This window comes from Dipteris shenzhenensis, chromosome 18 (assembly GCF_047967505.1).
Source record: "Dipteris shenzhenensis isolate YYH24624 ecotype China chromosome 18, Dip_SZ_1.0, whole genome shotgun sequence".
Classification (NCBI taxonomy): domain Eukaryota; kingdom Viridiplantae; phylum Streptophyta; class Polypodiopsida; order Gleicheniales; family Dipteridaceae; genus Dipteris; species Dipteris shenzhenensis.
In genome coordinates, this window is record NC_141613.1 from 1583749 (window position 1) to 1599491 (window position 15743).

Genomic DNA, 15743 nt, shown 5'->3' on the forward strand with positions numbered 1-15743 from the left:
CTTTTCAGAGGACAGCTATTGATAACAAGCCTATTCCCAAATGAATAATTTTTGTTCTACACATTGTGCTAGTCTCTGGGCATTTTACATTGTTTAAAATTACTTTTCCAAGTCCTTGTACACAGGCACAAAATGTATAGCTTCTATTTTGGCAACAGAATGTTTGACAGATTCCTTAATGCTTAGGTTTTCAACCGTAGTATCACTAGGTCTACCCAGAGAATTTTAAAAATTCAGAGAACCACCATGTGTCTTGATGAGATCGTAAGCATGGGGTCTGACTTACTATGAAGTGCTCTTTTTCTTTTTCTGTGCCTGCTCTGTGTGTGTGTGTGTGTATGTGTGTGTCTCTCTTTTGAATACTTTTTAATAAACATTGTGTGTGTGTGTGTGTGTGTGTGTTTTGAAGACTTTCTAATAAACATTCTTTCTGTGCATGGGCATGTGTGTGTCCATCTCCTCCTCTATCGTTGTTGCTCTCCATTTTCCCCTTGATTTTAAGTTATTTTAAAATTTTAAGATCAGGCATATTCCAGCTTTGTGAAGGTATACTTTCTGATGTTTTTCCAGGGGCAAATGAGCCAGATGATACTGGGAAAATAGATACAGATGCTGGCTCTGGGAGAGAGAGCAGCTCAAGCGGAGGGTTTTGGGGTGCCATAAAAAACTTCGCAGGGTAAGGATTCTGTATGCACTGACCCAGCAGAGATTCAATCACAATCATGGGCATAGTAAAAGAAAGCACAAGTGTAAGATACCGAATGTTTTGTATCTACTGTACCCTCTTTTTTATAAACATGCATCTCTTTTCTCCTATGAATCAATGTCCAATAATGTCTGCTTGATTTTAGAAAGTTCCATGTGCAACTTGTTGATTACTCTGCTTGATTTTAGAAAGTTCCATTTGCAACTTGTTGATTTATAGTGTCCTTCCCATGGGCCATCATTGTGGGTATCTGAGAATTCTGTTTGTCATATTGTGAATTGCACAGGATACATAAATCAAAACTGAATTCTGTGCAATATACATGCATTAAGAGTTTGCAGTTACAGAGTACAAACATAGTATGGCCCCCTCGTGGGATTAGACTGCCCTTACATATGAGTTTGTTCTTGGATACTCTACGAAAAAGGAGTGTATTATGCGCTTGCTTTGTCAGTTCACCATGGTAAAACTTTAAAAGAGCTCCAAGTTTTTAATTGATGGACTGCAAGAAGCCTGGCAATGGAGCTGCAAAGAACCGAGGGTGTCGATCATATCGACGGCAGCACAGGCGACGGATGAGGTGCCCTTCTTTTCCTACACCACACGGATTGGCAGGAAGCTTCAGATGGACTCGTCGAGGTGGACCACCTCGAGGGAGAGGCATTGGGTGACCGAGAGAATGCCGTGGGATGTTCGCTCCAAGTTTTGGACGCGGTTGTGGTCTAGTTTGCGGGCGAAGAAGATTTCATACTTCTTTTGGCTGGCCGCCCACGGAGGCTTGCCCATCGGACCATGGTTGGAGCAGATGCGAGTGGAGGGGCAGTGCCATTGCCGCTCCGATGGTGTCCTGGAGACTATCCCACATTGCCTGTGGAGCTGTTGTAGCGCAGCGAGGATTTGGATGGGAACCCTCAAGATCATGACACGTATGCAGAGTCTTCAGAGAGACTACACTTGGGGGATGGTGGTTGGTTGATAGAGGGAGGACACGCGTTTCAGATTGATGAGATCTCCCCAGCCTATCGGATACAGGGTTAGAGCATCCAGAGGATAGCAGTCCACGAGGCAGTCCCTCCTGATAGCCTAGCTCCTCCTCCTAGGGAGAACTGTGTTTGGGAGGTGGTAGCCAGCATCACGGCTTGGAACATTTGGGTGGCTCGTTGCAGTCTTGTGATGGGTGAGCACCCGGTTCCACTGGCTACCCTAGTTGCCATTTGGTAGGATATCATTTACACTCTACGGTCCACTTGGAAGCGTGGGACTCCAGGCTCCATGGCGACTATCAAGAGGCGTGCTCGTTTCTGCAAGGCTTGGCCTGCAAGAGTTTTCTACATCTTCACCCCGCGAGAAATTTGCTGGTTGTATAGTCCCCTCTGCTTGGCTGTTAGCCCCAGTACCAGAGATCCCCTAGACAGTGAGCTGGGTTTCTCTAGAACAGGCCGGTTCTTTCTTTTGGCCTTTTCCAGTCTTTTCCATACTCAGCACTTCGGGGCTGCTGTTTTGTATGAAGTCTTTGAAGCATTAATAGAAGGTTCCTTTCTTTGAGAAGTACCATGACTGCCCAAATGAGCTCTTGATCCTATCCCAACTCTGCAAGCATCTGTTGAGTCGGGCTCCTTGCACAGTGTCAAAAGCCTTGTGGAAATCCACAAGCGACAATACACTCTTTGTCTCTGTGCCCTAGCCTCCTCGATGACGTGTGAGAATATAGTCCATGGTCTTGTGGTCTACCCGGAAGCCTGCCTGCGTCGTGGCTCTGAATCCCTGAAGCTCTGCGACTCAACTAACCTCTATTTTAAATATTGATGCATAGATCTTGGACATAACATGCCCAATCATAATGGTCCTGTAGTTTTCAGGGCTCATGGAATCTCCTGCCTTGTGTACGGGTGTGTTCAGTGGTGTGATGAATCCCTCCTCCGAAATACGAAGACAATAATCTCTGTAGAAACTCAGCTTCACTGGGAGCTCCCTCGGCTCCAACCAGGTCCTAAAGGTGTGTAGCTACAAGAGATCCTCTCGAATGACCTGGTTGGTGTGTGGCCCAATCGGGATGGTAGGTGGGAGTACCGGAGGGGCATCTAAACTGTACTGAAAAGGAGGTATCCTATCGATGTGGAACCCTAGTCTCACAAACCATCTGTGAGTCCGTGCTGCCGTGCATACCAGCATCGCTCGTATCCCTCTGCTGCCAACCTCATGGAGGAATCGAGAGCCAACCATGGCAACCTCTGTCTCCTTGATGTGCAGTCCCCATATGATCTAACCCGGTGTAGATATGTGATGGTCTGAAAGGCTGCATCTAGCTGGAGTGGAGAAGCATCAAACTCGGCCTGAATGATGTGATGTGGTACTAACGGTTTCCCCCGGATCATCTGTGAGAGCATGAGGATCTGTAGGCGCTCCACCCATGTCCGCTCTATCTCTGACATGTCAGGGCCCCAACAAGGGCTGCCATACATATCGGCTGGTCAAACCAAGGAGTCGAAGAGACGAGCCTTGGTCCGAGGGTCCTGGAAGTGGGAGTGAAAGCATTGTCTCTCTAGCCGAGCCAGTGAGGCGTATCCCGTGCTCAGTTTGGCCTGCATCGCCAGAACCCCTCCCCCCCTCTGCCCCCCCTCTCCCCCCTCTGCCCCCCCTCGACCCCTCCCCCCTCCCTCCCCTTCCCTCCTCTCTTCCCCCCGTCCAGGGGGGTTTGGCGGCCGCGGCCCTCCCTCCCACCCCCCTTCCCCCTCCACCCCCCATCCCCCCTTCCCCCCTGCCCCCCTTCCCCCTGGAGGGGGTGCCAGCCCCCCCCTCCCCCCTTCCCCCCCCCGCCAACCCCCCGCCCCCCTCCCACCCCCTTCCCCCTCCACCCCCCCATCCCCCCCTTCCCCCCCCTCCAGGGGGTCTGGCGGCCGTGGCCGCCAGCCCCCCCCTTCCCCCCCTTCCCCCCTTCCCCCCCTCCACGGGGATGCCAGCCCCCCCCCCCCTTCCCCCCCCGCCCCCTCCCATCCCCTTCCCCTCCACCCCCCCATCCCCCCTTCCCCCCCTCCAGGGGGTCTGGCGGCTGCGGCCGCCAGCCCCCCCCTTCCCCCTCGCCCCCCTTCCCCCTGGAGGGGGGTGCTAGCCCCCCCCTCCCCCCTTCCCCCCTCCACGGGGCGCCAGCCCCCCTCCCCCCCCCCTCCCCCCCCCCCCCGCCTTCCCTCCCTCCACGGGGCTGGCGGCCACGGGCGCCAGCCCCCCTCACCCCTCCCTCCCCGCGCCAGCCCCCGCCCCCCTCCCACCCCCTTCCCCCTCCACCCCCCCATCCCCCCTAGGTCTGGCGACCGTGGCCGCCAGCCCCCCCTTCCCCCCCGCCCCCCTTCCCCTTGGAGGGGGGCACCGGCCCCCCCTTCCCCCTTCCCCCCCTCCATAGGGCTGGCGGCCGCAGCCGCCAACCCCCCCTCCCCCCTTCCCCCCCCCCGTCAGCCCCCCGCGTGAAGATCGGGCTGGAGAAGATGACCCCCCAAGTAACTGTATGAGGATATTATCTCAATTGGTGACCCACCAAAAGTAAAAGTAACCTGCTTCTGTTGCATGTTTGCTCGAGAGGTGTTAAAGATCATGACCTTGGTCTTGCCTGGTTGACCACCAAATCATGGGATAAACAAACAGCCTGCAGTGCATTCTAGGTGTCGCTGGAGCCCCTCGGGTGTGGACGACAAGAGTGCCACGTCATCTGCATAAAGAAGAATCCTGATGATGATCCCGGCAAGTGAGCAACGGTCCCTTTGAATGCCCCCATGAAAGTCTCAAGCTCATCGATGTAGAGGCCAAATAGGGTCGGTGATAAGGGACAACCCTGTTTGACCCCTATGGTACTCAGGATCTCATCTGTCCAACCTGCGCCTGTCCGAACTTGGCTTGAGACTCTCTCATATAGTGCCATGACTGCCCATATGATCTCCTGATCAAATCCCAGTGCCTGTAGGCGGGTGATCAGACGAGCTCGAGGTACTGTGTCAAAGGCTTTGCGAAAATCCACAAAGCAACAATATACCCTCTCCTTCCATGATCTGGCCTCCTCAATGACACTCCTGAGTGTGATCCATAGTCCCATGGCCTCGCCTTTGATGAGGTCCTGGTCATACTTGCTCCGTCTAGGTCCATGTCTGGTAGCATGATAGAATCGTCTCGGAAGTCTAGGAGTGGTGCGTGGTGCGTGCTCGTCTGGCGTTGAAGTCCCCAACGAGGAGAACTTCCCCATGGGCTGAAAGGTTTGGGATATCCTGATGTAAGGGTGCATATGGCGATGTCTCACCCTCCTCTCGTGCCACTCTAGCGAACTGGGATGTGTCTAGGGGGAAGTAGCATATTGCTATGAAAAGGTCACGGGTGTCTGTGCGTCGGATCCGGATCGACATGAATCAGGAGTGTGCGTCCTTCCTCTCAATGGAGATGGCTCCAACGAGGGAAGACCTGTACAATACTGCGACCCCGCCTGATCCTCGGACTCGTCTGTATCCCTCGTCTCATCCCTGAAGGCTGACTCCCATGTGTAGCCATTGACTATCAGTAGTGGATGCTTTGGGCTCAGGTGTGTCTACGTGTAAAAGACTATGTCTCGTCCTGTATAAGACTCTGAGAAGTTGCCTGGGTCTGACCATAAGGTACCATTACAGTTCCAAATGGTGCAGTCTAGGGTCTTGAAAACCTGAGTCTCATAGGCCCCGTCCCCCTTGGAGGTACAGGTGGGAGCCCAACGGGTGCCACCTACCATCTTGGACCATGGCCCATTTTCCCTTCTTGCGGGCAACATCCCGCTACTGCAGAAGAACTCGTCGCTCCTCAATCTGTAGTGGTGTCAAATCCTCGTCCATGGACAGGGTGGGATGCTCTCGTAGAGAGGCTCGGCGTCGGAGTGTCGCTAGTCGAGCATGTGAATCTCTAAAGCGAATGACTAGGGGCTGCTCTCGGTTGGGATCTCTCCCAACACGCCATGCTCCCTCTATGCCATGGTCGGGGACTCCCATGGTGGTGGTCACAAAGGTGATCGCCTCCCTCCATGGGCGTCGTAGTGGTGCTGGTGCTGTCTTGCGTGATCCCTCGTACCCGGATGTTGAGGGCCTTCGAAGCCCTCTGCTGCTACTCTTGTATGGCGGCTGAAACGGTTGCCTTTGTGGGCTCCCGTTTCGCCACGTCCACCCATCTAGTCGTCTCTGCTATAGCCGACTGTATCGTGGCTATCTGTGCCTCCATCTCTGTGACTGGGGTCCCTCCAGGCGCTGCTCTAAGGGTCTCGAGCTCCTCTCGAAGTTGTGCGATGTCGTGTCTGAGTGCCTGGATAAGGGTGCCCTGCTCCTGTATAATGCGGGCCTGCTCTTGGGTGTAATGTGTCAGCTCTGCCTGACGTGCCCGGATGCTATGTATCTTAGCCAATAGGGAGTCCCAAGCATCTGGCGGGGGCCTAAGATGTCCTGGTCCAGATGGGAACTAGATCTCGAGAGGGGTTGGAATGAAGGTGGACTGCTGAGGTTGTACTGAGGGTGGGGGCAGCATGATCTGGGTGGGGGAGTGATATGTAGGAGTAGCGAGGCCGGACGAGGTGATGAAGGGTGGCTGGCTGAGAGGTGGAGGTGATACGAGGGGAAAGTATTGTGGAGCCGTGGCTAGTGGGCCAGTGGTGAGGCTACTGGAGAGGAGACCTGTGATGATGATGCAGGAGAGGGGGAGGAGAGAGGTGGCGTAGATGATGAGGCAGATGATGGTGGTGAAATAGTGGTGGTAACCATAGAGGTCAAGGATGTGGTGAGCGGTATGGGCTTTGGGTGGGCCCCTTTCTTCTGGGCCGCAGTGCTGTCCACTGTCAAACCGCTCCGGTTGCTGCGTTTGTTGAAGTCCTCTAGACTGAGTTGCTTTTGTGTTTTCGCCTTGTCGTCGTTCCCCTTCCCCATCTCCACGCGTATGGAGATTTGGATCGAAGGGTCTCCCGCCTAGTCTCCTATCCTCATCCCCCTGTTCCCTTCATTATGGGGGAAACAGCAGTGGGCAAAGAAGGGAGTGTAGGAGGTCGAAGCTGCTTCTCTTTTTTTTTCTTTTTTTTGGGTCGAGGCTGAGAGCGGGGGTTTTTTTCTTCTTTGGGCAAAATAAAAAAAGGGGGGGGGGGTAGCGGGGGTAGTGGAGGGAGTTAGCGAGGGGGTAGCAGAGGTTTTTGGGGGGGGGGGTTTAGCGAGGGGTAGCGGAGGGGGTAGAAGAGTTAGCGGGAGGGGGTAGCAGAGGTAGCGAGAGGGGTAGCATGGGGGTAGTGGGAGGAGGTAGCGGGAGGGGTGAGCGAGGGGCTGTGCGGGGGGGTTGAGCGAGGGGCTGCGGGGGCTGAGTGGAGGGGTGAGAGGAGGGGTGCGGGGGGGCTGAGCGAGGGGGTGAGCGGGAGGGTTGAGGGAGGGGGTGAGCGAGAGGCTGAGAGAGCGGACCTGCATCCACTATGGGTGCCTGCATCCACTATGGGTGCCTAGAGAGAGTAGGTAGTACGTACGAGGGGCTGAGAGAGAGAGAGAGAAAGAAAGAAAGATGTATTAACGTCTGTGGGAGGCCTCGTGGGCCTATGGGACAAGGTACAAAGTACACCAAAAAGGAAAATCTCATACAAGCCTCAATGGGCTGGAGCAAAGGGCGTGCTAGGGCCCTTGCTGAGTGCTAAACTAATCTACGGAGCTCAATAGCTCGAGCAAAATTAGATACAAATATACGAATCAAAGTGAGAGAGAGAGAGAGAGAGAGAGAGAGAGAGAGATGATATGATATGATTGTATTAAAGTCCTTTTGAGACCCTCAAGATCTATGGGAGTGCCACTATTAAATTTAATAGTGGTCCATCACAACCATTGAAATAAAAGTCTCCAAATCTTTCTACATTGTGAGTATTTACTGGACTATTTTCTGTGCTAGTCCGAGAATTTTGCTACGATGTTCCAAGATTTCTTTTAAGTAGCTTCCAAACTTTTGGGTTGGCTGTTCCAATAGATTCTTCAGATTACAACTATTGTTGCCATGGTTCTCCCTTATGTGTGCGTATGTTCAACATTTTAGGAGTATGTGCTGCTCATCTTCTACCTCCCCCGTAGGGCAGAATTTTCATATCCTCGCCTCCCTTGGGATCTTGGCTCATATCCATCCTACCCTTCTCCACTTCTAGGTCATGTGAACTGGTCCTTATTTTGCATATTAAATTCCTTTTGAATATTGAGATGTCCTCTCCTTTCTGCATTGCATAGCTGTCCATCAGGTTGATTTCCTGTTTGTAGAACTCCATCTTGTGCCTAGATCATGCCATATTTTCTGTATCATTTTCAGGTCACGAAGTCTCCGATTTCACACGATTCTTCAGGTATATCAGCCGCCTTTATCCCCCATAGTTCCATCCACTCCTTCCCATCTTTGTACCAGCCCGTGGTCTTAGTGGCTTCCATTTCTTTATGTGGTATCCGGTGTGCATCCATCTTCTTAACCATGTCGAGGTATCCCAGATAATGGCATAGTGCTTCACCTTCCGGTGGTATCATACCTGGTTCAGCTAACAGGATGGGATACAGTGTCTGCGTTTTAATTCCCAACTTGTCTAGCGTTTATGCACTGTTTGTTGGAAAGGTCACCTCCCCATTTGTAAGCCCCGATATGAGGAGAGCGTGGGGAGGGAGACCTAGGGCATGTGCCCAAAAGAAAAGGTGAGAGAGGGGGCTGCCACATGGGCAGCACCTCATAGGGAAAGGACAGCCAAAATGGGCTGCCACATGGGCAGCACATGAGCTGCCATGTGGGCAGCACAGCAGCCTGGCAGAGGCGCTTCAAGGCATGTGTGTATGGGCTGGAACAGGCCCTTAACAGAGGCACACAGGAGGCGGGACAGAGGCTGCATGTGGCGCAGGCGCCTGCATAGCTGGCAGATGGTGCAGCATGGCGGGCCAAAGGAAGCCTGCAGAGGGCAGCACAAGGGCTGCAACAAGGCGGGGGGCATTGGGCAGGCGAAGGGCCTGCACGAGGCTCCTACAGTGTCAAAGGCAGCAGCCCAAATGGGCATCACAAAGGCCCTTTATATAGGGCTGGTTGGACCAGCCAACCAAGTCTGCCAGCAAGCGAACCAGGTTGGCCAGCATGCCAGTCGGCCATTAGGCTGACTGGGTCAGTTTTTGCAAGCAGGCCCTGGGCCTATAAAAGCGCTCCATTCAGCCCTCATTCATCATCATCTAGAGCAGCCCTTTGACAGCAGACAGGAGCAGCAAGAAGGTAAGCCTTGGGCCTATCCACAGGAGGTGAAGGTGACCCTGAAGGAGACAGCAAGGTGGAGAGGATCGTTCTGGACGGAAAGTCTACAGACGCTCGAGTCTAGAGATAGCCGGTAGATAGGAGAAGGATTTTGTGCTAAGATCAGAGGACCACACCATTGGTGGGACTCTGGATCTCTCTCTTCTGTATTGAGTCCATACCTTTGGACGGAAATATATTATTTTGGTGTCTTCTATATCTGGCTGGTTCATTGTCTATTGATGAGTCTGCACATCTATCCTATGCACATAAGTTTAAGAAGTTTGTGATTCCACACCCCACACCACACTATGTGAGCTCTTGGTCTATTCTATCAGTCTTCTGCTGTGCGTACCCTCTAAGGCTGCATGTGGTGCAGCAAAAGGCGCCTGCAGAGCTGGCACATGGCGCAGCATGGCGGTCCAAAGGAAGCCTGCAGAGGGCAGCACAAGGGCTGCAACAAGGCGGGGGGGATTGGGTAGGCAAATGGCGTGCAAGAGGCACCTATAGTGTCAAAGGCAGCAGCCCAAAAGGGCACCACAAAGGCCCTTTATATAGGGCTGGTTGGACCAGCCAACCAGGTCGGCCAGCATGCCAGTCGGCCATTAGGCTGACTTGGTTGGTTTTTGCAAGCAGGCCTTGGGCCTATAAAAGAGGGCCATTCATCCCTCATTCATCATCTGGAGCAGCCCAGAGGACAGTAGATAGGAGCAGCGAGAAGGCAAGCCTTGGGCCTATCCACAGGAGGTGAAGGTCACGTTGAAGGAGCTATAGACTGCTTGAGTGGCAGCCTACCTAGGCTAGTTTCGAGACAGCAAGGTGGAGAGGATCGTCCTAGACGAAAAGTCTACAGACGCTCGAGGTGGAGCACGTGGGCTCGAGTCTAGAGATAGCTGGCAGATAGGAGAAGCACCTTGTGGTAAGATCAGAGGACCACACCATTGGTGGGACTCTAGATCTATCTCTATTGTATTGTGTCCATAGCTTTGGACGAAAATATATTATTTTGGTGTCTTCTATATCTGGCTGGCTCATTGTCTATTGATGAGTCTGCACATCTATCCTATGCACATAAGTTTAAGAAGTTTGTGATTCCACACCCCGCACCATACTATGTGAGCTCCTAGGAAATTCTATCAGTCTTCCGCTGTGCGTACCTTCTGTTGGTCAATTTCTAACACTGTTTCTATCCTTTTCCAATAAGCCCTAGAGAGCTTGGGTGCCCAGACTTGATATCCATAGAGAACCACTGTTTGCACAGCATGGTATATGCAAATTTCCTCATCTCCCAATTCCACAAATGTGCCTTTCTGCATTTATTTGAATTTGTACAATCCTTTTAAACCTCCCAGAATTCTACGTTCCACACATTCATTCCACTTGTAATTATCTGTAAAATCCAGCCCTAGATATTTGTATGAAGCAATAAGTCTCCCCTTCGAGTGTGAAATTTATCTGTTTATTGAGAGAGAGAGAAAGAAGAAAGAAAGAAAGAAAGAAAGAAGAAAGAAAGAAAGAAAGAAAGAAAGAAAGAAAGTTTATTAAAGCCTTCGAGAGTTGTCTATAGACCATTGAATCGATCGTATATAGATGCTTGTATACTACATCGGATAAGATCCTGTTATATTTTTTGCCTTGGCTGTTGATAGGCAGATTTCGAGGACCCAAATTTGTAGCTGCTAGTGGTAGGAATTAGATAGAATTACTATTGTACATCTTAAGTTATGTTTTTCATGCCAGGACTAGATGTTTATTTGCATGATGATAGAGAGTGATTGTTGATTGTGGAACTAGTGGAGGCGTGGGTAAAGAGCATGCAAATAAAAAAAGCAGTCGCACCGTCCCAAAAAAAGCAAGAGTCACTATTCTTGCGATAGCTTTTGATCAGTAACTCAGATTTATGAGCTCTTTTTATTGTTGCAAAGCTGAAATCGAGCTCTATGACTTTGTTAAAGAAGTCGGAGTCTAAATCTGCAGAAAAGAGGGTCGAAAATAGACAATATGACAGGCGTCTGGTTTGTGTTGACAGGCTGCTCCTATCTTGTAGCAAAGATTGAACCTATGGGAGAAGCGCTCCCTAGCTTCGGCACTAATCCTCTTGTCAGATGTTTTGTATGCTTGTCTTTATGGGAGATCAACTTGAAGTTTTGTCTATACTATGTTTGTGAATATTATGTTTCCAGCATAGCACAGTCTAGAGAACGTGGGATGTTGCAAGCGATTGAGAGGTTAATGAAATATATAGGTTATGGGTTCATTTGCGATGCTCTTATTATTTGTGAGTTGAAGAGCTGTTATAGTGGTCACTTACAATCCTTGGTTTCTCTTATCACCGTTTTGGAGTCCACGGCGAGGAGTTTCCTTAGGAATTCCCGGTGACTGAGTAGAAGCATTCACGTCACATAAGTAGCTATTGTCGCAAGAGGGAGATGACCCAAGATTTCCTTAAGTTTCTTGGGTTGCCTAATGAGGATGCTTCTCAATCGATCGAAGACCTGGAGTTCACAGCACTGCTAGAAGGCAAAGATAGACCCGAAGTTCTTTTGCAAATCCTACGCAATTGTCTGCAAGGTGAAGCGCGGATATGGTTTCAGAGTTTTGTTCAAGATGTGTTGCAAATGCAGAATCGCGATGTAGAATACGAGGTAAGAGAGGCTTTTTTGGTCCGAAATGCGTGTGTGCAAGGGATCCAATCAGATTTGGAAAGAGTTGTGTAACTACCAGCAAGTGCACTACTTGAACTGCTTTGCTTCACTGCAGTAGGAATGGAAGGCTTCTTTGCATCCTCAAGTCCCACCCGAAGTACTAAAGATTGAGAGATTTGTTGCTGGGCGCATGCCAGATCTCAAGTTGAAGGTGGAATTGAAGAATCCTTGATGGTTTGATGAAGCTGTTGAAATTGCACATGCCAAGCAGTGGAAAATGCATTAGTTGGGTTTAATCAATGTTGAAGGGGGAAGGGAAGAGGGAGAAGAACATCAGGGAGAGAGTGAGAGAGAGGAGTGACACTAAAGATGCGGGTGTGAAGTGATGAGCCACACCACAAACTCATAGGTTTTATTAGGATTAGGTTTTTCCCCCTATGACTGTCTTAAGACAGTCATAGGTGTCATATCTTTAATAAAGGGGTGGCAATGTGCCTTTACCCCAACAACCTCCCACCTAAAGGCCAATATGCCTAAAGGGGAGAAAAGAATAAAAATTACAGCAATATACAGTTACTGTATACAAGACCATAAAATAAGAGTGGTCTCATCCTAATCCCATGATGTGACGGCAATGTGCAAACCGCTCTGTAGGCAAGCTCTTAGTGAGCAAATCTGCAGGATTATCATCAGTATGCACCTTCACAAGCTCAAGTCGCTTGTCTTCCAGTACCTCCCTGATGAAATGATATTTCACATCTATGTGCTTGGTCTTTTGATGAAAGACCGGATTCTTTGCCAACATGATAGCACTTTAACTATCACAATGCAAAACTGGCATATCTCCTGTAATGCCCAAATCTCCCACCAGCCGAGTAAGCCATATTGCTTCCTTGCAAGCCTCAGTGGCTGCAACATATTCAGCTTCAGTAGTTGACAGTGCAACGCATTTCTGCAACCGAGACACCCATGATATAGCACCTCCTGCAAATGTGAAAATATAACCGGTAGTAGATTTCCGGTTATCTGCATTCCCTGCATAGTCGGAATATGTAAAACCATGCACCAATGCATCCTGCCTACCATAGCATATGCACAAGTCTTTGGTACCCTTGAGATACCTCAAGACACCTTTCACTGCTTCCCAGTGCCGCTTGCCTGGATTTGCCATATACCTGCTGATGACTCCCACCGCAAAAGCAATATCCGGATGAGTGGCAACCATGGCATACATCAAAGAACCAACTGCAGATGCATACGGAACCTTGGCCATTTCAGCCTTATCATCATCTGATCTGGGGCTGTCCTTACTGCTGAGTTTTAAATGTGGAGGCAACGGGGTACTAATTGACTTCCCCCCCTCCATTTTAAACCTCTGCAGTACTTTGTCAATGTACTCCTTCTGTGATAGAAACAAAAGTCACGAGTAATCCGCATGCCAAGAATATGGTTTGCATCACCCAAGTCTTTCATGTCAAAAGACTTATGCAGTTGTTTCTTCAAAGCACTAATCTCCTGCTGAGATTTATTGGCAATCAGCATGTCATCCACATATAGAATGAGTAGCATCAAACTGCCATCCTTTGCCCGTTTGGTGTACAAGCAATGATGGTCTCACACCTATGATACCCTTGGGACTGGATGAAGGCATCAAACTTCTTGTACCATTCTCTTGGTGCCTACTTGAGTCCATACAAGCTCCTCTTGAGCTTACACACAAGCTGCTCTTTCCCTTTAACAGCATATCCCTCTGGCTGACTCATATAGATCTCATCATGGAGATCTCCGTGAAGAAAAGCAGTCTTCACATCCATCTGACATAAATCCATGTCCTCATGAGCAACAAGAGCTAACACTGCTCTCAAAGTAGTCATCTTGACTACAGGGGAAAATATCTCATCAAAATCAATGCCCTTCTGCTTAAATCCCTTGGCAACCAATCTGGCCTTATACCTCGGTAAAGCATTTGAATCCACTTTGACTTTGTAAACCCACTTGCATGGCAAAACCTTTCTGCCTGCAGGTAGCTGCACCAAGTCCCATGTATCATTTTGAAGTAGGGAGTCCATTTCTGACTGCATGGCTTTCTCCCACTTCCTTTTCTCTTTTCTTCCCATAGCTTCCTTGAAGCTGGAAGGCTCACCACAATCTGTCAGCATAATAAAATCAGCCACATTATTGGCTCCTGGGACAAACCTGTCAGGAGGCCGTTGTACACGGGTGCTTCTCCTAACAAAATGTTCCGGATTATGCTGCTGTCCAGCCTGTTCGTCATGCATGACGGGTGGCTATACCACCATATTTGGCTGTTCTACAGCCCCATTTGCTGGCATATCCTGTGGTGCATCATTGGCAAAATTATATGGCTGATTTTCAGCCTGTATACCCTCTTGAACAGGGTTATCTGCAGCAGCCTGCTGCTGCATATTAATGGGCATTCTTTGCTGTCCGACATCATCATAAATAACCCTCCTGTATTCCACAGGTTGCACGGGTTCTTTGTGTACACTATCCTCTTTAAAGATGACATCATTGCTGCGTATAATCTTCCGTTTAACGGGATCCCATAACCTGTACCCCATTTCACCTTCGTCACCATAACCCATAAAGATGCATCTGAAAGACTTTGGCTCCAGTTTGGTGCGCAGTTCTTTGCGTACATGAGCAAAGCACTCGCAGCCAAACACACGTAAGTGCTTATATGAGGGTGGCTTGCCAGACCACACCTCCTCTGGCACTTTCAACTCCAAAGCCTTGTTTGGCGACCTGTTAATAATGTGAACTGCTGTTTGCACGGCTTCTGCCCAAAAGCCATGGGGCAATGCAGCATAAGACAACATACATCGAACTTTCTCCTGAATAGTTTGATTCATCCGCTCACTTACACCATTTTGAGATGCATTATGAGGGGCTGTGAGTTCCTGTTTAATGCCCTTAGCTTCGCAAAACTGCACAAAAGCATGTGACACATACTCACCCCCATTATCGGATCTGAGGCATTTCAGCCTACGACCTGTCCGATTTTCAACCTGAGCGACAAACTTCTTGAAAGCATCTAAGGCATCGCTTTTATGCTTCAAGAAATAGACCCACACTTTGCGTGTGGCATCATCAATAAAAGTAATGAAATACTTTGCACCCCCTAGTGATAACTATGGCATTTCACACAAATCAGTGTGCACTAGATCAAGCGGTGCTCTATTTTGGGGAGTTCTCCTCTTATGAGGAGTCATAGAATGCTTGCCAAATATGCAATGATCACAAGTAGGCAAATCTGAAAATGAAAGAGACGGCAGATAACCCAAACGTGACAGTTCTTGCATTCCTTTAACGGACATATGTCCCAACCGGCTATGCCACAATGAAATCTTTGGCAGCTCGGTTATGGCAACAACATGATTACCTACACTGGAAACATAAAGAGGGTACAAGGTATCACTCTTAAAACCCTCAGCCACTACAACCTGGCCATCAGTAATCACCCATTTGGAATCCCCAAATGTGGTGTGGTAACCACTGTCATCCAATAAGCCAGTGCTAATCAGATTTTTCTTGATTTGCGGCACATGGCGAACACCATCAAGCATAAATGTGCGTCCATCAGGGAATACGATCTGTATACTGCCAATCCTTGCAATCTGACATGCATAGTTGTTCCCAAGATGAACAACTCCATGAGTACCTGTGTAGGAAGTAAACCACTCCCTATGAGGAGTAACATGAAAAGAAGTACCTGAATCCAAGAGCCAGGTGTGCATGTCATGGTCATCAATAACCAAAGTATGTGCAACATCAATAACCAAAGTATGTGCAATTACAGCAGAAGAGCATAAAACATCATGTCTGTCACTGTCACTGTCACTGTCCTCTGCTGCAACATTCACTGCATCCAAGTCATCTACCTTGGCCTTGCCTTTGCCTTTGCTTCCACTGCCTGCATCTTTTGCCTCAGCCTTCTTGGCTTTCTGATCCCGTATAAACTTGAAGCACTTAGACTTCACATGTCCCTTCTTGCCACAATAAAAGCATTCAATATCCTTTTTGCCACGGGAGTGACTGCGGGATTTGGACTTACTAGCAGATCTCCCCTTCTGCTGAGTCCTGCCTCTTTCCTGTACCTGCAAAGCATTGGA

At 49.6% G+C, this 15743-nt stretch overlaps 1 protein-coding gene across 2 annotated transcripts in view; it reads left to right on the plus strand.

Moving 5' to 3' along the window:
* LOC147890689 (Molecular chaperone Hsp40/DnaJ family protein) overlaps nt 1–15743 on the plus strand; it is a 41473-nt gene that overhangs the window by 18288 nt on the left and 7442 nt on the right. For both annotated transcript variants that reach the window (XM_087389249.1, XM_087389250.1), the window contains exon 10: nt 571–676. In XM_087389249.1, the coding sequence (XP_087245375.1) occupies nt 571–676 (106 nt within the window). The remainder of the gene's footprint in view (nt 1–570; nt 677–15743) is intronic.